We start from the raw sequence: 25,672 nt of genomic DNA on the forward strand, positions 1-25,672 counted from the left end.
GAGTACCTCATATTTTTAAGGGCACCAAGGCCAAAATATTTTTACAAAAAGGGCATCGAGGCCAAAATATTTTACAAAAAGGGCATCGAGTATGAGGCCAAAAAAATTGATTCTACTTTTGTTAGATGTCATGTGTATTTTATGAAACTTGTGCGGGATCAATTTCCCATGACTTTTAGCACCAGCTTCTTCACAGAATGTATAGACTCTAGAGGTCTACGGTACATACAAACAAGGCGGCAGCCCGCAAGCCTTAGATTTAGCAGCCAGGAGCAAGGGGCAATTTTTTTTTAAAGTTGCCCTTTGCCACGGGAATTTACCAGAGCAAGGGGCAATTTTCAAAAAACAGATAGAGTAAAGGAGCCCGTAATCGGCCAGCTCCTGTTTTCGGCCGATTGGTTGGATGCAAGGTAAAATCACTCTAAAATACATCGCATAATAGCATAACACATATCCCACACATACCATACCATGCCAGTGTCACTGAAGAACCACATTTGCAATGGAAAATATATCCTAAAATATCACATTTTAGCGATGTAATCGCCGGTCCCGCTACCCAAATCTGAAAAATCGAGTATCTTACGCGTGTCTGTAAGAAATATGGGTACCATAAAATGAGCTTTATTTCAAGTATTTTTCAGATTTAAAGCCCGATTTTGTGCTGGTCGCAAGCTCAAAAGTATCTCATCGCATGTATTAAATCAATGCAGCCGCACACCGCGACGCACACACGATATCTCTGTCTAATTCAGATTCCAACTTCCGATCACCGCTAGCTGTGCCCGTCTTCGGCCAGGCGAGCACCAGGGAGCTCCGGCGTGGGATACCTGCTCCGCCCGCTTGTGCTGTACATCAGCGCGGAAACGCACGGCGCGCGCGAGCGCTTCCTATTGACTTTGTACATGCGGCCGTAAACTGAAACGCTCGGCCGATAACGGGCTCCAAAACAGTGAAAATTGAAATGAATATTGTCATGGCAATTCGTGATTTTTTTCTGGGATTCTTTTTTTGTTTAAATAATAATAATATTTGCTTCATGATTTGAACAAGAAATGATAATAAATAGGAAGTAAGAGTCCTAAAAATAGGATTTTGTCTTAAGTGGCCGAAAACGGGCTCCTTTACTCTAGGCCCCTTATCTAATCATAAGTTCAAAGAGAGTCATGTTAATTTCATAATGTGAATAGATCGAACGATCAATTTAATAACTTTTTAATCTTAACAATATGAACAGGAAAGATTGATTAAGAACATCAAACTTGCACATTAAACAGTATTTTAAAGTAACTAAAAATATTGATGAGCAAATGAATAAATAAATTGTCAATTTCACAAACATCGAAAGTCAGAAGGACTTGGCAAGTTTACCGGGCCGGGTATCCCAAATCAAAATCGCACCTCACACACAAACCTTCCGCCACTCTCTCGGTAGTAGGAGCAAATTTGAAGAAATTATCTTTTTAACTGTTGTATAGAAAGGTCTAGATCTAGATAGGCCTAACTAATGAAATAAGATGTAAAAATGTCCTTATAGACATTCGACAGCTGAAAGTGACACGCTCAGCTCAGTTTAGCTGTATGATAGCTGCCATCAGGATTATCTCTACAAGTAAGTTGCGTAACGTGCATTCACGAAACCAAAACCGTTCCTCGCACACACACTCTCGCCACTTTTGGTGGGAAGCTGTCGGGCTGGAAGTTTGCCAGCGAAACCGATGCACCCTCGGAGACTCGCAGCGCGTAATTTTACCGGGACTCGAAACGTTCGTCTTGGGAAGCTGGCGGGGTAGCTTTTTGAAGCGAGGTCGGCTGGTGGCAAAATGAGAGTAACTACGATCAAGAACATCGTAGGTGTTCTTTACTTATTAATAAGATAATTCTAAATTCTATTTGAGATAAAATAATAAACTAGATCTAGACCTACAAACAAACCTCGACAGATCTCTAATGACTATTTGAATGCTTGTTTATTTCTCCATATTTTGACGATTTGTTTTCTTGATCCTGGCCTTCGATTTGTACGCACGTGCGTGCGTCAACAGCATGCACCATATGCATATCATGCGATCGCATGAACGTACGTGCGCTAGCGCATTGCCTATAATTATAATAACAAAGGGCGCATTTTCACGGCACTTGCGCCTTATTAAAGCACTAAATACGAAGCTAGAAGAGAGCTCATGGGCGGCAAACTGTTCGTGATTCGTGTATTTTTACTGTTCTAATAATTTATGGGCGCATTTTCACGGAAAACACTTGCGCCTTGCCGTCTAGTTTTAGATGATTATGGGCGCAATTGGTGGTTTTATGTGCGCAAATTTAAAAAAAAAAGGGCACGTCCAGTTGGAAAAAAAGGCACGTCGGCCAGTTGGAAAAAAAGGGCACGGCCTTTTTGGCCGTGAATTTATCTTTTTTTGGGAGGGCACCGCGGCCAGTCATAGGGGCATCGACGGCCTGGCCGTCGATGGCCGTCGATTAATTTAAGGCCTGTACATGTATGTAGGGTCTATGTCTGTTTAACGTACAGGTCTGTATCCTGTTTCATTTAAGTTGAGCAAAGGTATATAGCATGTAATTTTTTGAAATTTAGTTATTTTTGTCATAATTAGTAGAAGACTTAGTAATACTATTATTATAAAGTATTAGTAGTTGTAGAAGTAGTAGTTGGAGTAGCAGTAGTAGTAGTAGTAGTAGTAGCAGTCGTAGTAGTAATGTTGATGTTGTTGTTAGTAGACTAGTAAGTAATTAGTTAGACCTAGTAATTATTATATACTATTATTGTTATTACTCAATATTGTTATCATTATTATTACTTAGATAATAATTTTTTTATAGTACCGTTTCTAAGAGATAACAAAAGTTAAAGGAGATACAAATTAATCTTCCTTCTGTTAATTAAATTAATGTCCACTCTTTTTTATTTCTCAGTCAGAGTATGAAAGACGATACTGTATATAATACAGTCAGAACAGGCAACAGTTGTTGTATCATTATCCTTACAGTAATTTGAAGCGACCACATATATAAATAGTGACCACAATTCAAAACACAGAGATTACTAATGAAAGCCATTTTTTAGACGAGAAGCCGAATTGATATGCCAAATGTATTGTATGATTCCATCACTATACCGCATGAAAGATTTGCCGATTTTGACCACCTATGATTTACATTTAGCAGTCAAAATTGAATTCTACTGGTTCTGTGCTAGCATGTACATGTACATGTATGTAGTACTACAACTGTATAGTACTGCAATATTATATGAAGACTGTACTTGATGTTTTTCTATTCATGTACCTTTATATATAGATACGTGAGGGGACTGAGTGAAATACGTTGACTTACATAATCTTTCACTTGTGCGTTAGTTGTAGAGATACAACTTACGCATATACATATATGTACCACATATTCATGTACATGTGTTGTTCCGAGGCCTAGCATAACTGCCCCTATAGCCCTCCAACACCTTTCTAAGCTTAAAGCTGTGATCACAGCCACAAACAGCTTGTGCAAGATCACCTCAACTTCTGTCCCATTTCCAGATCAAAATGTAGTAATTGAAAAAAAATTATATGAAAAGTATTCCTTGTAAAAGTTTTAAAAATGCAAATATCAAGCCTTCATTTATGTACCTACATGTACTTTTAGTTTTACCTGAAAAGCGTTGCTGATTTGTAGATACATAACATGTTATAAGTGGTGACGGCGCGGAGATTAGTTGGTCATCTCTCTCTCTCTCTCTCTCTCTCTCTCCACTCTTCCTTTCTCCTCATTGAATTATAAACCCACACACATTCTGTTTACTGCAAATTTGTTTGCAAAATATGGCACGCTTGACTGGTAAACAAATAAGAATTGTTGTAAATAGAGCAGTAAATGTGTCTACTGTAGGCCCACTTAGACCCCGTTCTCACTCACTTTGAAAGTGGTCTTAGTTAGACCGCTCCAGAGGAACGGGTCTTGAGGAACGGTTTGCGAGCGTTCACACTCTGAGCAGTTTTTTATGGCTCAAACCGCTCCACGAGTCAAAGTGGTCATGTTGCTATGGCAGCTCAGGTCAGCAGGTCAATTTTTCGTGCGCGGAATACAAACCGTATGTTCCGTACTACATGTTTCGCGCGGAACGTCACTAGCTTACTTCCGGTCAAAGTACGTTTCGTTCACATTGCACGTTAGAGCGGTCCAAACCGCCTGGACCACTTTGACCGTTCTCACTCGCCTAAGAACTGCTCCTGAGGAACGGGTCTTAGTTAGACCGCTCCAACGAAGTGAATGAGAACGGGGTCTTACACAGCCTGAACGCCATTTACACCTCTGGAAAAAGCCATTGATGTTTATTCATTCCATTATTTTAGTGAGAAGTGCGCATACAGACTTGTTGCATATACAGTATGCGATCGCACAGAAGCGAGGAGAGTCGCGCAACAGAAGAAAAAAATTTAATCATTCACTGATGTTTCGAGAGTGGGCAAGCCAGGCATAATTTATGATGCAAGAATCTTTGAAATTTCTACCGTTTAAAAACACCCACACATTCCAAGGGGTGGATTTTTTTTTTTTTTTTTTTTTCGTTGTGAAAAACAACGGAATGTGAGAAAATCAACTATCTTTGCTTACAGTGTGGGAGGATAAGCACTTGTTTTCTAGGGAATTGTCTATGGTAAGTGAATTGTCGAAGTGGAAAGATTTACTAGATGAATTATATTCAATAATGAAATGTATTGTAAATTGCAAATTAACAAAGAATCACTAGGGTTGAATTGAATGACATATTGGAGAAATTATTGATAGCGTAGGGCACCTCGGTGACTTCTCTACAGTACGGGTGTGACTGTCCTATCGGCTGAAAAGGTTTGTGACCCTCAACAATTTGTTATATATCCACAAGCATGCAATATAACACGTACATGCATAATGTGTTCAAAAGTGAATTAGACGGTGCACCTGTCTTCACTGTTTACATTGTCTTGGCGTCACGCGAAGGCAGCCTGAATTTCATCAACTTGATCAAGAGGGCCCGATCGACTCCAAGGGAACAAGGTATTAGACTGTGAATAGGCCTACATGTACATGTACATGTATCTCTGGGTTTTGAAAATTTGCTTGCATTTTGCAGGGATGCCAGTTTTCAGGCAATAGCCTGAATTCTTTCCGTGGCAAGTTATTTTCAGGCCATACTTTAGGCTTTTTTTGTACAAAATAGCTCATTCTAGGTGATTTTCAGGTCCTCTGATCAATTCTAACTGACATCCCTGATTTTGTTGTTCAATAGAATATACACATCTATTCACCCCCAAATTCATAAATTCAGAATTCCCCTCGTGTGATAATATATTTTTACCTTTCGTCAACCTTTCGTCAGCAGTGAAGTATAACATCACTCAGGAAATTCTTAATTTGTCGGTTCACATATTTTGTTATATTGAAAGCCGGAGCATGCGATATTTTATATTATGTACAGATTCAGAATTTGTAAGGGGAGCATAAAAAAGGGCATAGTTTGAGTGTTGGGTTGGGTTGGGTTTGAGTGTTGTGTTGGGTTTTAGTTTAGGTCCGGTGCTAACCAACCCCCCCCCCCCCCCCCCGAAACTGTGCCACTTATTCCAATGAAAAATGTGTCAACTCCAAGGGCTATCTGTTAATATGTTATAATCTCAATTCTATTATTAGTTTAAAGGGCACCAGTTGGGTTATGAAATCAAGGTGCATGTACATGCCACTTAGGTTTTTTAATGCAGGTACAGTTGTAGCCCCCCCCCCCCCCCATCCCCCAACAAAGAAATAAAACAAATCAGCGAGGGATTACAAATGGCTACAGGTATTACATGTACAGCGTGTCCACACACAAACAATTTATCCCAAAACTCTATAACGAAACGTCGTATAAACATACCTGCCAACCACCCCGATTTAGGCGGAGTTCCTCCGCATTTTCATACCAACTCCGAATTCCGAATGCATGCCTCAAAACTCCGATTTTTTTAAATTTTAAAATATTTTAAAAATATTTTTAAAACAAACAACTGTTGCATAAGACCATACCAAGCGATGTACAAGAACATGCACGCTTCACGTGCGATAAATTTTGAGCGAACGGGTTAGCTTCGACGTGTGATCGTGAATGGTTACTAAACTTGCAAAAGTTTGTCAGCTTTACTTATAATGTCTTCCAATCCCAAGGAATACGCTTGCTTGATGGATTCATGGAGTTTACCGTACCGTACTAACTTTTCAATTGTCTAATCCAGTATTTGGAAGAAGTGTGTCGGGACTATGGTATACAGAGTGAACGCACGCTGCAGTGCGGTACCGGAGGTGAGTCGGTGCCAGTGGAGTGGGGCAGCGATGGCGAGGCGTACCGTACATGTACTGTGTATAGTTTGATCGATGGATGTCAAATGTTGCCGTAACTGAGCTGTTAGACAATCGCTACACCGAATTGAATTCAGCGTACCTGCCAACCCTTCCGAATAATCCGGAATATTCCATTTTCTGGATTTTTAGGACCCCAAAATCCGGAATATTCTGTGTTTTTTTCAAAATTTTTTTTTTTGGTGTTGCTTAAGCCAAATTAAGCTTGTTTTATCCTTTGACGCGATGTTAGAGTTCACGTATTGCGTGCGTTGGAGGGCTGCATGATTAAATTCGTTTTTTTTGCACAGATTTACCGCGTATTGCCAGTTACCCTGCTGCTGCAAAAAAAATAGACCCTAAAGTCCTGTGTACCCCCCCCCCCCCCCAATCTACGGGCTACTACCCCAATCCTTCGGTGGTTCGCGACCTCGTAGTCCATCCAGAAAAAATTTACTCCTAATTTCTCTTGTCTCAGGTTGGCAGGTATGTATAAAGAATCATCGTATAAATTTCAGAGTGTCCACACACAAGAAACGTTGTATAAATAATCATTGTATAAATTCCAGGATGTCCACACACAGAAGAAAGTAATCCTGAAACTCTACAGCGAAATGGCGTATAGGTGCGCAGTTTGCTACTGCGGTCATGAAATGGAAGCGGAAATGAGTGGTCTGGTCTCCTTTCGCTCGAGGTCACGTTAAGCCCCGCCCAGTTAGTTACACTAGTTACACTCCCCCTGTCCACACACAACATTTTCCATGATTAGGCGTGATTCTTTATTGAGTTCTAGTTCGAAACAATGCCCAAACCTGCGTTTCGTTAGACTAGTTTCGTTATACGATGTATCGTTAGTGAGCGTCCACACACACAATTTCATCGTAAAACTATCGCGAAACGGTGTCACTATCGCAAAACGGTATAGCTAATCATGCCTAATCACGGAAAATGTTGTGTGTGGACAGGGGGTTACTGTCATATCCAAGGCCAAATTTTATCATGTTGCAATATTAAGTATTTCCTCATAAATGTAATTAGCTTACTTCCTAGTTTTATTTGCTTTTTTATTGCACTTGTGTGGTAAAGCTATTTGGATTCATACATAACGGATATGGCCACTCTGTTTTCAAATCATAAATTGATATATTGTACAGACATTAATCAATAGGCTTTGTACAGTAGTTTGTATAAGGTGATTTTATTGTATTGATACATGAGGATATGCTTCACCAACTTTAGACCATGGTAGTAAAGATTGAAATAAAAAGATTTTATTCCTTTTTACAGCTCAACACTCTAAAGGAATACAGTAGGACTTATTGCTGCAGTTGGAAGATTTAGCTTCATGTAAAATACACATACTGTTTGTACAAACTGTATGTACATGTACATGTACATGTAGAAATATAATTCTACATTGTACACTTTATGTACAATGTATAACTGGTTTAATAGCTACTGTAATTAACGGTGTATGAACTGCACCTTTTTGCCGCTGAAAAAATTCAAAGTCGGGGGGGGGGGGGGTGGGGTTTATACACGGTACACCAAAAAAAAAAAAAAAAAAATTAAAGTTTCGATTTATGCCCCTCCACCTGGCGCTATGCCTGGCAATGTTTCCCAGCTCAGTAATCGGTGTGTTGACTCACCACTCGGAAACTAGAACAACACTCAAATTTGTCTGTCATCTTGGTTTGAAAGTAATCTTTCTGATAGATTTCAATATGTAGTTTTATTAATTCCTCCAATTTTGGTTCTATTACACGGCGTACCACAAGGTTTTATCCTAGGTCCTCTACTGTTTTTTAAGTCGGCAACAAAAAAAAGGGCGAAAAAGAGGGGTGCGGTTAGTACACAAGGGCAGTTTATACAACGTTAATTACGGTACTCTTTAAAAAAACTTGGATAAAACAAACTTAGAGAGTTTTAGAAGGGTTTTGGTTTAGATACACCCAAGTGTTCAGTAATATTTCAATCATTGTCAGAAACAAGAATAGAAACTGCGTGTACAGTACAAGTATGTACTATGTTTATTGGAAAATTGCCCTGAGTCCACTTGTCAATAAGTGTTCACATTTAGCATACAAGATCCACAATCAAAACATAGCATCAAAGAAATATCTGATTTAAAAAGAAAAACTCAAGTTGTTTTGATTTTAGTTTTCATCTTGTTAGACCGAGGCCGCGCGCACCGGCCCTCACTAGCGATTGCGATCTACATGTACACAATTTCTCTCGCTTGTCTTGTTTCCCGTTGCGTCTTTTACGTACCCTGTATGTGTTGACCTCATTACGTTGGCACATTACAAATGTTCACAAATTATTATTATCAGCTACATGTATTATAAGACACTATCTTCCTATCCTCATCCGAAATAGTTATTGCAAATACATGTACCTTTAAAACGAGATTTTGGGGTACAGTTAAACAAGTTGAGATGTTTTTATGGGGTACATGTAGTGTGTACCTCAGAATGCACATGTACTGTAGCTTTCATGCATGCATCCTACAGACCAAGGCAAGTATTCAGAAATGTAATGAATTATTGAAGGACCCCTCTTTCCATGATAACTTCAAAGAGAACAAAAAAGGCTGGTATGCTATGAGGGGTTTGGTTATACCAAAGAGATACTCTTTGGTTATGTATCTGAATAGTTTATAAGCAAGGTTTGGTATTTCTCTTTCCTCAAGCTCTGTTCACATGTGGCAAGGTTAAACCTCCTTACTAAAGCCTTGTTCACACACGATGTAAGTAAAGCCTTATAATGACATGTGATGTTGGGAACTGAAACTTTTTTTTAAACCAAGATTTGAATTGTGAATACGTTGTTTCATTTCGGAGGTGAGGAGGGGGTGTGTCCCACAGTTACAGGTCAGAACTTGAAAATAACCGCCTTCCTCAGAAATTCTGGGAGCATGGGACTCAAAGGAGCTGGGTGTAAGCTGAGTGGAGTTGATGTGCACGTGGTTGTTCATAGAGGTGTATTACAATGTAGGCCTATTTAAGTCCTGCATGGATACAGTATGAGGGTGTAGTGTAATGAAAAGTTTGAAAGAAGAGAAGAATGATTTTGAAGATGATGCGCTGAAGCATGGGTGAGATGTGAGCTGTACCTTTTGTGAGTGCTACAAGTCTGGACACTGAGATCTGAAGTCATTGATGGCATTGCAGCTGGTACTGTAGTCAGGAAAATGTACATCAGAAGAAAATTGCAAAAGTCCAAGTGCGAAGAGATTAGGAGAGAATGAACCATGGTTTTAGTAGCCTTACGTGTCAGGAATCTTTGGATGTGCGAGAAGTTGCGGAGTTGGAATCTGATGGCTTTAGTTGTTTAAGATACATGTACATGATCATTTAGCGTCATGTTGGAATCTATGGCAACCCCGAGATTCTGGGATTTATTCGTAGAGCTGATCTGACCATCACAGATTTATAATAAGCTTTCCAGGATGTAAATTCATAAACTCATTTCCCTCCTTAGAGGTTTATATTGTTATGTGTCATCCACCTACAGTACAGTATTGATATCAATCTCATATTCTCCCAGGCGCTTGATGATGGATATCAAAATGTGGTCAGAATCTGATCACAATTTGAACATCAGATGGAGGGAAGGAGATGAAGAGTTGGATGTCAGCCAGCATTGTTACGCTTGAAGAGTTGACTGAGTGGTTTGATGTGGTTGCAGGTTCATGTACATGTGTATGGAGAACAAGAGCGGACCACCAAAAGATCCCTGGGGGACACACTGTATGGATCTGTGTGTTAAAATGTAATGAGGTACCCGAGTACACTTCCAGGCTTACAAGCGAATATTCGAATATTCGAACGTCATGTTTTTTTATAATTTTTTTGAATTTTTATGAATTTTTTTGAATTTTTTTTGTTGAATTTTGGCCACTACCATAACACTGAAGCAGTATCCCAGTTTTGGCGCTGAAAACGCATGCAATTTTACTTCGAGTTGCAGTTGAAGGCGCCGATTTAATAATAATAATAACAGTAAACAATTAATGCTGTTTTAAAAACCAAAGATGGCAGAATAATCCATTTTCCTCCAAGTCCAAACAGAAAAACCAGACATTTGGTCCCAGTTTCTGAGTGGTGAGTTTGACAGTGCTTGAGTTTGGAAACATTTTTACCGACGGCACCATGCCAGCGGCCGTCAGCCTGGACATATTTATTTATTTTTTTCTTTGCAGCCGAATATTCGGGTACGAGAAATCGTACCCGAGTAGTTGCCAACCGTGCAGGTACTCGAGCATTCGACTACACGTCGCAGCCCTAGTTATAAGATGCAGGAAATTGAAGCGCTCCAACATTTTTTTCTAATACATTCCCATATCATATTTGAATTAAGGTTAATCCACATTATCAGTGATATCAAAATTTGTATGTTCAAAGATCATTCTGGGTGAGGAGAGATCAATGATAGATACAGTATGTCAGTCACTGTTATCAGATATCGGTAAGCTCGTCAACCAGTGTTATTAGAAGATAAAGATGAGCATAGTTGATGCTCGGGCTCAGGGAAAAACACTCTGTTCCCCGACCAGAATGTTTAAAGGTATTACAAAGTTTTGGGAAATTTTGAAAATTTGTGGATAGTGATTCTTTACAATTTTGATATATTTGGATGCCCCTGTGTATGTATTAAAAGCACAAGAAATTTTAGCCCCTAAAACACTTCTGCTTTCGAGAAAAATGGAATATAAAGATTTACCGGTGCTCCCGGTAAATTTTGATAAATTTCAAAAAGCTCCTACGGCCGTACAATGGTAGCTGCAACCTTGAAAATCTCAGAATATGAGTTGTGGTATATAATTTCCAAACGGGAATAGCTAATCGGTCGATTTTAGTCAATAAACATTGTTTTATAGCTTAATTAATATCTTGACCTTGAGAGGGAGCTATTCAACATAAAGTGTTTATTATTTACAATTTCATCACTTTAGACTCGATTTCAACCGCGACAACGATCACTGAATATTGTAGGATCGCATATGCATCCAATATGTTCATTTGAACCAAATTCATGACCCCATACCAAAACTTTGTAATACGGTACCTTTATTAGAGTCCCCTTGTGTTGGTGGGTCTTACCCTACATTTATGCATGATACACCTCTCACAGAGGGCAGGGTGTAAACCAGGGGGGTGTTTCACAAAGCTTGTCATCAGTGACAACTGACGGTTTTTGTTGTAAGCTACTGAAATCCTTGCTTCTCATTGGTTATCAACAGATTTGTCACTGATTTTTGTCATTTGTTATTGAAAAAAGGCTTTGTGAAACGGGTCCCTTGTATTTAGTGTGCCCGCATACACAACTGGTAATCTTGTACATGTATGGATATAAAGATCTACGGTATTGGCTGCAAAGCCATTTGAAGATTACAAGTAGAAGAAAAGCATATCAATTTTCATTTTTACCAGAGCTCAGTCGATCTTTTCTTTAAAATGTTAACACACATACATGTACATGTACATGTACGTGTACAAATGCACATGCAAGGCTCTTTCTCTTCACAAGAGATCAGTGATTTCAAGCTGACAGAAAAATCTCCAAGCTTGGGGTTGTTTGGGTTAAATGATGATTTGTAACAAATGGCAAGCATTCATATCGCTGGGATTCAAAATCAAATCCCTGTTGTCAGGGAACATCCGGGAGAGAACAGGAGAAGATGAATTTATCCTCATCTCTCCAGAAATCATTGGTATCAGCAGCGCAGATGCACTTGCCATTTGAAGATGATACAGGAATGAAGATGTCTGCCCTCATTCAGACTACCAGAATTCATTGTATTGCTAATATACATGTATACAGCTACATGTTATGATAAAGTAATTACATGCTTTTCTTCCAGCCTGAACAGATATATAACAAAATATTGTACAACAAAACGTTTTTAACAAAGCGTTGTTTTAAATACAAAACGCACATTTGAGCGTCATTTCAAACAAACACTCAATAAAGAGTGAGGGTCCTGTTGTACGCGTAGTCTGAATGTTGTATCATATGAAAATCAAAGTGGGCAGGGCTTGTAGTGAGAATGCACTGATGAATGATCTACATTTGCCACTCTCCACCCAGGTGTTAAATGGGTACCCGGTAGGATGCAAAAGCCAATGTAGTATGCTTAATAGCAATTTGAGCCTACATGTATGTAGTACATGTGTAGCTCTTGCTAGATTGCTCCCCAGGAAGTGGAGAAAGTGCATACATTGTGTGCGGGCAAGCCAGAATCCGATGACGGGGTAATAATGTAAAACGCTTAGAAACTCAGACATTGCCGATGTATTAAAGATAAACTTTAGTACTGGTAATGCGATTACATTTTGAAAGGAAAGGTGTGGAAAGGATCAGAAACAGTTGATCATGTAGCATGTAAGTAATGGCAAGGTTCTGTAGTCATCTAAATCATCATAAATTTGGCAGAGTCTTGGTAAAGTAACAATCACTTACACAGAAAGATGTATATGGGACAACACGCGTGGTGTCGGGGCTGGTACTACCCTGATTTCCTTATCTTTCTATGCTCATTACTCAGCCAGTATACATTTTCTTCCAAAATTGTTTGGCACATGACATTTATTTGTAATCTTTAACATTCAGTGTAAGTTTCGTTCGATTCTGTGAGAATTCATTTTCTTTTTTTACCAGAACTCAAGTTTATCTTTAAGCGCTATATGAGCAGAAATATTATTATTATTATGATTGGCCAGCTTTCCTGTCAATTTTTTTAAATTGCTACATGTATATTGACCCTTCCATGACCTCTTCAATACTGGTTTCTTTACACCATTTCTTTTAATGATATTTCTTATCTAGTTTGTTCACCCCTTTTGCTATGCGATGGTGATTTGTATGACAGTTCTTACAAAAAATTGTCATAAATTTTCTCTAGTCTAAACAAGCTGTTTATTGGAGGAATCTTTGATGGGAAGCACTAGCTCGCTGTTCCTCATTACGTCAGCCTAAGGCAGCCTTGCCAGAAAGAAAAGAAATGATATTAATAACCCAGCCCACCTGTTTCTATGTGTACAATTAGCCACGTCTGCGCCATTACCGGTCTCAGTGTGGCTCTTGTGACTGTCTCCCGCTAAATCAGTCTTATGAACGTAATTGGGAAAAAAATGATTAGGGCAGGGGCGGATCCACAGGAATTTCTTCCGGGGGGGGGGGGGGGGGGGGGGGGGGGGGAGGGGGGGGGGGAGGGGGGGGGGGGGCACACGGGGGATAAGAGGACATGTGTATATTTTTTTGCTCCCCCCCCCCCAAAAAAAAAATAGCAACGACTCAGTCAGCCAGCCGCTGAATAAGCAGGGGGGGGGGGGGGGGGGGGGGGTAAGAGCACATTTTTTTTGCTCCCGAATATTTGAAAATCGAGCCGGTCGCAAATTCACTCAGTGAGGGGGGGGGGGGGGGGGGGGGGGGAGTGCGTACTTAGTTGGGTTTTTTTTTGCCAGGGGGGGGGGGGGGCACGTCCCTGTTTGTCAGTAGATTTTTGGCGAATTTGGGGCTAATTTCAACGTTTGGCCTGGGGGGGGGGGGCCTGGATCCGCCACTGTAGGGACAGTACTGGTAGTTTTCATTTGAAGTTGCATGTATGTGGCGTAACAGCTGATCAAATTGTGGACACGTTGTGGTTGCACGTACAGTGTACATATACATGTACATGTATGTCACAGGAAGTGATTAGATTTTTTGACTGTAACCCAAAAATTGGAATCATCGGTGAACAAGGTCACTGTATGTTAGTTAGTGTTGATTAGAGAGAGAGAGAGAGAGAGAGAGTTTTATTATGACCATTTCAATTAACTCTAGAAATTTGTCATGACTTATAATGATTTAGTTTTTGTCGTCTACAAGATTAGCCTTGCAACCATCAAGTTCACAAATGTTTTTCTGCTTAGCACCGATACCAGAGTCTTGTTTTGTTGTTGTCATTGGTTTTTCTAAACTGACTGTTAAGAAAGCATGAGTATGCTTGTACATATGCAACCTGGGAACTGACAGCTGTAAGTCCTTTCCGAGGGACTTTGTAATGACGATTAATGCCTTACCAAAGGCCGATAGCGCCTCGAATTGGTTTCAAACCAGGTCCTCCCGTTCAAGAGACCAGTGCTCTACCACTGAGCCATCACGCCAGCCCCCTTTTTTTTTTTTCCTTTTTTTTCTTTCTTTTTTTCCCCTTTTTTTTCTTTCTTTTTTTAAACCAAATTTTGGAGATCAAGATGCTTCTTTCCTTCTATAGCGTCATGTTGTGCAATTCATGCTGTATTTTAAACCATATGAAATGACATCGCATTTGTTCACATACACCCTTATGGCTGTATGGGGAACTGCAAGTCAATAATCATTATGGAATGTTTGGCTGAAGTGGAATATCAATTCTGTCAAAAAAAATGTGCTCTACCTTGTGCATGGTCAGGTACTGGAAGTAGATTCCACCAAGGATGTTACAACTTACAAACTTACTAAGTAAAGGTAGACTAGACGTTCATGATATGTTTGTTGTCTACATAATAAGCCGGAAATACATGAAGATGTAGGAATGCAAAGTATAATGCTCTGGTTTATAGTGTAAGAAAGATCTGGATTTGTACATTTACAGTGTATTCTTCCTGTTCTCTGAACTAAATTTGATATTTGCAGATGTCTTCATGCTCCCTGTTGAAAGTGTATAAGTGTTTCATGATATTAATAAGGAAATTGGTTAAAGAGAAGGTTGAGTTCTGGGAAGAGGTGAAAAATAATTTGTGAGCATTACTCATTCTTATTATGCAAGTGTGGAAGAACATCAGTTAAGACATGTTCCCTGAAAAGCATGGCTCTTCAAATGCCTTCATATTCTAAATATGCATGTAACATTGTAAAAATCGGGGGCCGGCTTTTTACGCCACGTGTTCGTGTAGTCCCATATACATCTTTCTGTGCAAGTGTTTGTAAATTTACCAAGACTTGGCCAAATTTCTTATCATTTTGATGATTCCAGAACCTTGCAATACACACAAATTCTTATATGCTAGATGATCAACCTTTTCTGATCGGTTCCACACCGTTTCTTTCACAATGCAATCGCATGACCAGAACTCAACTTCATCTTTAAAGAAAAGCCGGTTGGAATTCATTCACTTTTCCTGTCAAGTAAAGTGAGAGGCCAATTCATTCATATATTTATTTTGGAGGGATTTAAAATCATTATTGATGATTTGATGTTGATATTAGGTTAGTTTAGATTTGTGTATTAGTACAAATATTCATAAGCAAAATTTGAATGAAAGCTTAGACCCAGCACCAGGGTTGAATTTCAGTAGAATACTTTCCAATATATACAACATAGTTTTTGAAGCTTCTACCGACCTTAAATTTTGTTGCGCAAGCTTTCGTCCACTCCTGTAGACTTTCTCAAGCTAAGTGATCACACGTTTTCTTAGATGCATTGCCTGGTGTCCTGCGATCACTGGACCAAAGATAGATAGGTACTCAGAGTCCCTGTTTAGTGTCGGCTTAATGCTTAGTGGGCGAAAGCTTGCGCAACAAAATTCAAGGTTGGTAGAAGCTTCAAAAACTACATTGTATCATTATCCCCAACCAATGAAATTTTTCTGTATCGCTTTCCAATATGTTTGTGTTGTTGGTTTTGTTCTAATTTTAAATATTTAATTTCCTCTTTAGATAATTTTACCAGCTCTCTTGGAAGAAAACATCAGACGCTATAGGTTACTAGAGAGCAGCCCACCTGTGCGAGTCCATTTTGCCAGCCGCACTGACACAATCCCAACAAGCGAGGGCAGTAGGTGTAGACAGGAGGCAGCACACAGACGAGGAGGGGGAGACGGATAGGCGGAGGGGGACGTGATTCTTGGGAGTGACAGAACGGCAGCGGATTAGAGGAAGATGGGAAACAGAACAGCAAGCTGAGGCCCGAGATGCTGACCGATTTGAGGGAGAACACAGAATTCAACGAGCATGAGTTACAAGAATGGTACAAGGGCTTTCTTAAAGGTAAGGATCAAACGTGGTGACCTGAAGGTTAAAGCCCGTCTGTACTGGTTTGGCCAGGGGAGATTAGACCTCCCTGCAAGGTCATTGACAGGTGGTTATCTTACCAAATCAGCTCTCGATTAACATATGAAAAAGAGAATCATGGGGGACCAACATGCACCGATTAGGCGTTGTCGGCTATATAGAGGGAGCAAGTAGCCACAAGTAGTGCAGTGGGGCTTTAATCTCCCCAACTTTTTTGTCACAGGTGTATGCTTTATGACCCCGGAAAGAAAAAAGAAGAGTGATTTTGCACTACAAATGTGTTTGAATTTGTTTGTGGTGCCAAATCAGTGAAATCACCTTTATTTCTAATAAGCGCGTTAACTTAAAGCATATTCACCTTCGACAGTTTTTCCTTGACTTTGTCTTCCTGACACTTGCTCCATGCATTATTTGTGTCAAAAACACAGGGTTAGCAATTGAGGTGTGTACTGTTGGGATTACAATCATTACATGTATAAAGTTAGGTTTATTATGGGCTCCATACTAACGTTTTCGCTTAGGAGGTTCTGGACCGAAATTTTATGGTCTGTATGTTTGGATTTCGCATCAAATTTGGGACATGTGGAGCATTCAGTTTTGGGACGTCTAGTGTAGCCTGGGAACCTGTTAGTGTCAAGCTTTGGTTTAGGGTTAGATGTACATGTAGGTGTAGTGCTTGATCCAGGGTCGAAGTAAGGAATTCAGTTACAGTCAAACCTATTTTAGTGACCACCTGTCTACCAAGACCACACTTTTTCCTTTCCCTACAAAATGTTTCTCATTGAAACATGTACTAAAGGAACCTGTCTACAGAGACCCCTTTTTGTGTGTCCCTTGGACGGTCACTATAGACAGGTTTGACTGTAGCATCAGAAAATGGCATCAAAGACCCCGTTCTCACTCACTTCGTTGGAGCGCTCTGGAGCGCTCTAACTAAGACCCGTTCCTCAGGAGCGGTTCTTAGGTGAGTGAGAACGGTCAAAGTGGTCCAGGAAGTGGACTTCTGGACCGCTCCAGAAGACCACCTTCCGAGGTGGTCTTGAGGAGCGGGTCTTATTAAGAGCGGTTTGGAGCGCTCTAACGTGCAATGTGAACGGAAAGCGTACTTTGACCGGAAGTGAGCTAGTGACGTTCCGTGCGAAACATGTAGTACGGTACATACGGTTTGTATTCCGCGCGCTAAAAAATTGACCTGCTGACCTGAGCTGCCATAGCAACAAGACCACTTTGACTCATGGAGTGGTTTGAGCCATAAAAAACTGCTCGGAGTGTGAACGCTCGCAAACCGTTCCTCAAGACCCGTTTCTCTGGAGCGGTCTAACTAAGACCACTTTCAAAGTGAGTGAGAATGGGGTCAAAGTGTCAAGCTTTGGTTTAGGGTTAGATGTACATGTAGGTGTAGTGCTTGATCCAGGGTCGAAGTAAGGAATTCAGTTACAGTCAAACCTATTTTAGTGACCACCTGTCTACCAAGACCACATTTTTTCTTTCCCTACAAAATGTTTCTCATTGAAACATGTACTAAAGGAACCTGTCTACAGAGACCCCTTTTTGTGTTTCCCTTGGACGGTCACTATAGACAGGTTTGACTGTAGCATCAGAAAATGGCATCAAAGACCCCGTTCTCACTCACTTCGTTGGAGCGCTCTGGAGCGCTCTAACTAAGACCCGTTCCTCAGGAGCGGTTCTTAGGTGAGTGAGAACGGTCAAAGTGGTCCAGGAAGTGGACTTCTGGACCGCTCCAGAAGACCACCTTCCGAGGTGGTCTTGAGGAGCGGGTCTTATTAAGAGCGGTTTGGAGCGCTCTAACGTGCAATGTGAATGGAAAGCGTACTTTGACCGGAAGTGAGCTAGTGACGTTCCGTGCGAAACATGTAGTACGGTACATACGGTTTGTATTCCGCGCGCTAAAAAATTGACCTGCTGACCTGAGCTGCCATAGCAACAAGACCACTTTGACTCGTGGAGTGGTTTGAGCCATAAAAAACTGCTCGGAGTGTGAACGCTCGCAAACCGTTCCTCAAGACCCGTTTCTCTGGAGCGGTCTAACTAAGACCACTTTCAAAGTGAGTGAGAATGGGGTCAAAGTGTCAAGCTTTGGTTTAGGGTTAGATGTACATGTAGGTGTAGTGCTTGATCCAGGGTCGAAGTAAGGAATTCAGTTACAGTCAAACCTATTTTAGTGACCACCTGTCTACCAAGACCACATTTTTTCTTTCCCTACAAAATGTTTCTCATTGAAACATGTACTAAAGTAACCTGTCTACAGAGACCACTTTTTGTGTTTCCCTTGGACGGTCACTATAGACAGGTTTGACTGTAGCATCAGAAAATGGCATCAAAGAAACTGCCACAGGAGCACATGTAGAACAAAAATATATTATTCACCTTGCATGGTGCTCTATCAACAAGGAAAAGGAATCAGACTAGTTTAGTAGCTGTTTATGATGGCCTGACCTTTGCTCTGCCGACATTTGCTCTTGGTTATATGTTGACAAAATATATAGTTAGGGTTAGGGTTAGAGTTGCAGTTGGGTTTTAGATTCGGCTAGGGTTTAGGATAGTGTTACATGTAGATATTGCATTTAGTACAAGATTGAAGTCCATGTAGAAGCGATTCAGTTGTAGGAAATTTAGTGTGAATAGCGATTGTCGCCAAAGCCCGTGTCATAGAACCCACTTTCGTTCATTGCATAAAAACGATTCAAAATCTGTGGTTTGAATGAACAGAAAACAGAAAAAGGCACTTCTTCAAATAATGTAGACTCGACCTATCCAAAGTGGGTGGAATTTGACCACATATTTTCCCTCTCGCTGGCCCAGAATCTGCAGTATGTAGTTGAATTGGAGTGGAGGTTTTAACCGCCGTAATCATCATGAACTTTATTTAATTTTCTGTGAGTGCATACCTCTTTTCGTCTACCTGACCCTGTCCCTCTCTCTCCCACTCTTTCTCTCTCTCTCTCTCTCCCACTCTCTCTCTCTCTCCCACTCTCTCTCTCTCCCACTCTCTCTCTCTCTCTCCCACCTTCTTTCTCTCTATCACTCTCTCTCTCCCACTCTCTCTCTCCCACCTTCTTTCTCTGTATCACTCTCTCTCTCCCACTCTCTCTCTCCCACCTTCTTTCTCCCTCCCACTCTTTCTCTCTAACCTCTTTCTCCATTATTTTCTCCCATCCCTTATTTTTCCTTTCTCCCTTCATCGTGTGCCTCATTTCTCCATCTCTTTCTCCTCTCCATCTTTATGTCTTCTAAATACTCTATCTCATACCCTCTATCTCTTTATCTTTGTTCTCCTTCAGCCTATCTTGTCCTCCCCCGTCCTCCCCCATCTCTCTCTACCTTCATCCCCACTCCCTCCCCTCCCTATCTCTTTGTCTCTCTCTCTGTCTCTATCCCTGTCTCTGTCTCTCCTCTCCCCCCCCCCCCCTCCCAACCCTCTCTACTAATGCAGTATTGAGTGCATCCCATTAGAGACGCAATGAACTTGATATAGAGACCTAGACATCCCCCCCCCCCCTCCCTCCCCCTCCCTCCCCCTCCCAACCCTCTCTAATAATGCAGTATTGAGTGCATCCATTAGAGACCCAATGAACTTGATATAGGGACCAAGGTCACATGTGATTGATGGCTTAGCTGAAGGGGACACAGAATACAGCGAAGGGCTAAATTCAGTCAAAGACCTTTATATTATGCGTTCCCTTGCACACGAGAACATCACATACCGATGAGAGCTAAAAGGGTATTAAAGAGAAGGTTGAGTTCTGGGAAGGGGTAAAATATAATTTGTGACCGTTATCATTGGTATAATGCAAGGATGGAAGAACATCAGATTAAACATGTACCCTGAAAAGCATGGCTCTTCAAATGCCTTCATAGTCTAAATATGACATGAAACATCGTAAAAATCCGGGTAGGATTTTTTTGCTGTGTGTTTGTGTAGTCCCATATACATGTACATCATTCTGTGTATAGTGCTTGTAACTTTGCCAAGATTTGGCCAAATTTCTTATCATTTTGATGATTCCAGAACCTTGCAATACACACGAATACTTATTTACTAGATGATCAACCTTTTCTGATAGATTCCACCACCGTTTCTTTCACAATGCAATCACATGACCAGAACTCAACTACAGTCAAACATGCTTTAGTGACCACCTGTCTACAACAAGCACATTTTTTTGTTTCCCTTGTAAATGGTTCCTCATTGAAACATGTACATGTACTAAAGGAACCTGTCTAACAAAGGCCACTTTTTGTGTTTCCCTTGGGCAGTCGCTGTAGACAGGTTTGACTGTATTATGTCAGTCAAACCTGCTTTAGCGACCACCCATATAGAAAGACAATCTGTCTATAAAGACCACATTTTTTGTTGGTTTCCTTTGAGTATGGTTTCTCTTTGAAACTTGTACCAAGGAAACCTATACTCAAAGACCACCTGCCTATAAAGACCACTTCTCATGTTTCCCTTGAGTGGTCTTTATTATACAGGTTTCATACACTGTAGCTGTAGTTAACACAGAGTTAATGCCTTTTTGCCTCTCAATAAACAACATGAAGACATAAAATATTCTAGCGGCCATGGTGAAACCACAGTTTTCAAGCCATTTTCCTAGCCATTTTCCTGCTACAGTGCTAGAGGTTTCATTTCAGGGAAATTGTTAGGAAGTGACGTCATCGTCCATCTGTCCAAACTGTATTCATAATGCAGGAATGTCAATGTACATACACTGTACATGTGCAAATACAATGGAATCATTCCCAAAGCTCTTTGGAAGCGCATAGAGAGGTTATAATGTGATATGTACTGTATGCGCTATACATGGACAAGACCCTAATATTATTATCATTATAATCATTTAATATTAAACCATGTATTGTTAGTGGATTTTATATCTATTTTTACTTTTCAAGGCAAATCAGTTAACAGATAATCAAAGCCCAAAACATTTTCATCAGTTTTGATACCCATTAAAGGATTATTTTTAATGAAATGTCCATTACACTTATTTCATAATTCATATGTTATCTAGAGTACATACTGACATACATGAACATGTAGGCCCTATATCTTGTTTAAAGCTAAATTTAATCACATTGAATATGAATCATATTCATGTATACGTGCCCAAATTTGCCTCCCTCATATTTTTTTGTTATGTAATTTTTTAATTAAGAAATCTTGAACATACCTGGTACACAAATCTTTCATTATTAATCAGGGTTATGAGGTTTTAAAATAGCATGCAAATAGAGTCATACTCATAGACCAACATGTACATATACATAAAGTAAACACATTATAGGCTCATACTGTATATCTGATAAATCCAATGTTCATACATTGTAGGAGCTGTGGGCAGTAGAAATTGGTGCTAGAATAGTACATGTATGTACATCTTAAAATAGCATCCCACATTGTTGTGTTGCTAGACTCAGACGCCATCTATACAAATAGCACCGTCTCTTTCATTCCTCTTCTCTCTCTCTCTCTCCTTCTTCTCGCGCTCTTTATTGCTGTCCTCTTCTTACTCTCACCCCCCCCTCTCTCTCTCTCTCTCTCTCTCTCTCTCTATCTATCTTATCTATCTATCTGTACAAACGCAAAGATGTAGGCATAGATTCCATTACAACTAATTTGTGTACATGTACATTACGATTCCTAGTCGCTTGATAGAATTCCAAAGCACATGAAGTTTATTGCTAGCATTTTCAGGCAATGTGCTTGGCGTGGTAAAAGGCACAGACATTCCTGATCTCAATGGAAAAATTAATTCTGAGCTTAACTGAAACACCAATTTCACTGACTTTCATTTTCTTCATAATACAATGCTGTTATATTGACTGCAAGACCAAACAAAATCCAATTAAGGTTCTGCCCGCCATTATGAGGGACAACATAGCGCCTCGTTGAAAGCTAATATAACAGCAGTGCTGTCTCTCTCTGTCTCCCGTTGGCAAGATGTCGGTAATAATGACGGGACATATTTGCGACCTTCCGTGATTGTTTTGATTAATAGATAATAAATTGGGTTGGCATCTCTGCAAGGGCTGCGTCGGCAGAGGGACATGTCCCTCGCCATGTTTTAATTGGATCGTACATGAGAATAATTAAAGGGGCCTTGCCCTACACACGTTGGAGAGTGGTTAAGTTGCTCTCTTTCTCTCTCTCTCTCTCTCTATTTATCTCTATCTCTATCTCTATCTCTCTCTCTCTCTCTCTCTCTCTATCTTTCAGGGGGGAAAATGATAGCTGGATTTTTTTTCTTTTTACACATATGAAAGGGGAAAAAAAGATAATAGAAAAAAAAATTCTCAATCTCTCTATCTCTCTCACTTTCTCTCTCTCTCTCTCTCTCTCTCTCTCTCTATCTTTCAGGGGGGAAAATGATAGCTGGATTTGTTTTTCTTTTTACACATATGAAAGGGGAAAAAAAGATAATAGAAAAAAAAATTCTCAATCTCTCTATCTCTCTCACTTTCTCTCTCTCTCTCTCTCTCTCTCTCTCTCTCTCTCTCTCTATCTTTCTTTCAGGGAAAGAGGATGCAGAATTTTTATTTTTTGTACACATATGAAAGGAAAAAAACAAAAAAGATAATAGAATTGTTAAATACATTTAGACTTTGTTATTTTCATTAAAAAAACCGAGCACTTATATAGCCTTTCAAATGAAAATGTTTTATTTATAAATGCAAGCCATGGAATTTGCAAAAATGAGGTACATGCACTTTAACAATTTTCCTTTCTAATTATATTGAAAGCCCAATTATGTGGTGGGGGGGGGTGGACTTTACAGTGAATGCTATCGCTGTTGAAATGTCTGAACACTAAATCACTACTGATTAAGCTATATGTAGGCTTTCATTGCAGGTACCGTTGAAGCCAATATTGTCATGTACAGATATTTTGGTAGTTGACAGGGATTCAATAATTTTGTTGGTCGGTTTTTGGTGTTGCAATAATAGACACAGGATACTTACAATTAATGTTTGCAGGTGCGTTGCCAGCTCATTTTCACAGTGTCTAAATTTGTGGCCAGCAAGTCTCAAAAATAAGAATCCCTATGACATGATCAACACCATACTTAAAGCTGGAGACTTCCACAAGACTGGGGAGTGCTTCAGATTTTTTAATTGTTTTCACCCAGTTAAAGATGAAGTTAAGTTATGGTCACGCGATAGCATTGTGAAAGAAACAGTGTGGAAGCGATCAGAAAAGGTTGATCATCTAGCATGTAAGTAGTGGTGTGTACTGCAAGGTTCTGGAGTCATCAAAATGATCATAAATTTGGCCCAGTCTTGGTATTAAAAGGAAGGTGTATAACTGTATATGGTACTACAGAAACATGTGGCATAAAAATCAGGCCTTATTTTTTAGCTGTTACTTGTCATATTTAGAATATGAAGGCATTTGAAGAGCCATGCTGTTCAACACTTGCATAATAACAATGATAATGCTCACAAATTATTTGCACCTCTCCCCAGAACTCAACCTTCTCTTTAAAGTGTACCCAAGAATTGACTTTAATTTCTTGCTCTTCCTTCATTCCTTCTCCCAGATTGTCCTAGTGGACACCTAACCGTGGAAGAATTCAAGAAGATATATGGCAACTTTTTCCCTTACGGCGATGCGTCAAAGTTTGCAGAGCATGTATTCCGCACATTTGACTCCAACAGCGACGGCACAATCGACTTCCGTGAATTCATCTGCGCCCTGAGCGTCACGTCGCGAGGGAAGCTGGAGGAGAAACTGAAATGGGCCTTCAGTATGTACGACTTGGACGGCAACGGATATATATCAAGACAAGAAATGCTAGAAATTGTACAGGTATGATGAGGGTGGTTTTGGTCGTGGTAGGGATAGTAGTAGTAGTGGTAGTAGTAGAGGTAGTGTTAGTAGCAGAGGCAGGTGTAGAGTAGTGGTAGCAATATAGGTAGTGGTAGTGGTGAAGATGACATTTACATGTATGTAGTTGCACTTGTAGTGGTAGAGTTGGTAAAGATAGAAGTATTGAATCGATAATGGCATTATAGTTGTGTGGCAGTTGTAGTGGTACTAGTAGCGATAGTGGTAGGAAAAATGCAAGTTAAAGTGGTAGGGATAGTGGTAAAGGAAGTTGTCAAGGTAGTGGAAGTGGTAATCGAATAGGTAGTAGTTTAGGTTAGTGTAGTGGTTGTACATGTAGATGTAGTTGTATAGATAGGTGTAGTGGGTAGTGGTAGTTGAAGAGATGGTGGTATGGGAAGTGGTACTTGTAGATGTGTTTTAGAGTTGTAGTGGTAGTGGTAGTGGTAGTGGTAGTGGTAGTTTTGTTGAACTAGAAAAGAAGCAAGAAGACGCCCTCATCGTGTAGTCTCAAACGGCGCCGAATGAATCTCAAGACATGATATGTGTATACCGGTAAGACTCGTCAAAGACCATATTTTGCATTCCAAAAGTGCCAATATTAGGGAAACGGTAAGTCCAAAGAGTTGCATATATTGGGGTAAAGCTAATTAAGCTATGGTAGCAGTTCAATTTGAAGTAGAGATGGATTAATATAATATGATTTTCCTCTTTCTTTCCTTTTTTTTGTCTCCCACATTTTCTCCATTTTTACTTACTCTCCTATCAATACCCCTCTTTCATGACCGACCCTCCCCCTCCGCCCCCCCTCCCTCTATCCCGCCACCCCTTTCCACAATCCCAACCCACGACATGCAGGCGATCTACAAGATGGTCGGCACAGTGATGAAGATGCCCGAGGACGAGTCGACGCCCGAGAAGAGGACAGACAAGATCTTCCGACAGATGGACGAGAACCTGGACGGCAAACTTTCCCTGGCTGAATTCATCAAGGGGGCGAAACAGGACCCCTCGATAGTCAGGCTTCTCCAATGCGACCCTAGCGGGAGCGCTGTGACGAAGTGAGACCGTCTCCCGCCCCCCTTCTGTAAATAAGCAAAAGTATGGTAGCTGAGAAGAGAGGATATTATTAAAAAATGAGAGAAAAACAAAGGAGTTGGGTACGAATTCTGAGAGAAAGGAGAACAACAACAATTAAATGGAATGGTCGTAGCACCAAGAGGGTTGCCTTTTTGACTAACTCTGTAACATGGTGTGTTAGCCATTTGGATGTTAACGTGGTGGGGAACAGGGTGTTTGCGGTTGTCAGAATGATGTATTGTGGGGGAAAAGAATGAGAATGGAAAGCCCGTTTCTTTCATAAAATTCCTTCTCATCCGTTTGTGAGCCTTCATTGTAATATTCCGTATACAGAACAGCTGGGAATGT

At 40.3% G+C, this 25,672-nt stretch overlaps 1 protein-coding gene across 1 annotated transcript; it reads left to right on the forward strand.

Annotated features, from left to right (window-relative positions):
• The first annotated feature begins 16,244 nt into the window (after positions 1 to 16,244).
• On the forward strand, positions 16,245 to 25,439 carry LOC115918556 (hippocalcin-like protein 1). Its single transcript, XM_030982880.1, has 3 exons — positions 16,245 to 16,371; positions 23,958 to 24,226; positions 25,103 to 25,439. The coding sequence occupies exons 1-3, from the start codon at positions 16,296 to 16,298 to the stop codon at positions 25,307 to 25,309; spliced, it is 552 nt and encodes a 183-aa protein (XP_030838740.1). The 5' UTR covers positions 16,245 to 16,295; the 3' UTR covers positions 25,310 to 25,439.
• The last annotated feature ends 233 nt before the right edge of the window (positions 25,440 to 25,672 follow it).

Source organism: Strongylocentrotus purpuratus, unplaced genomic scaffold (assembly GCF_000002235.5).
Source record: "Strongylocentrotus purpuratus isolate Spur 01 unplaced genomic scaffold, Spur_5.0 spur5_scaffold_13, whole genome shotgun sequence".
Taxonomy (NCBI): domain Eukaryota; kingdom Metazoa; phylum Echinodermata; class Echinoidea; order Camarodonta; family Strongylocentrotidae; genus Strongylocentrotus; species Strongylocentrotus purpuratus.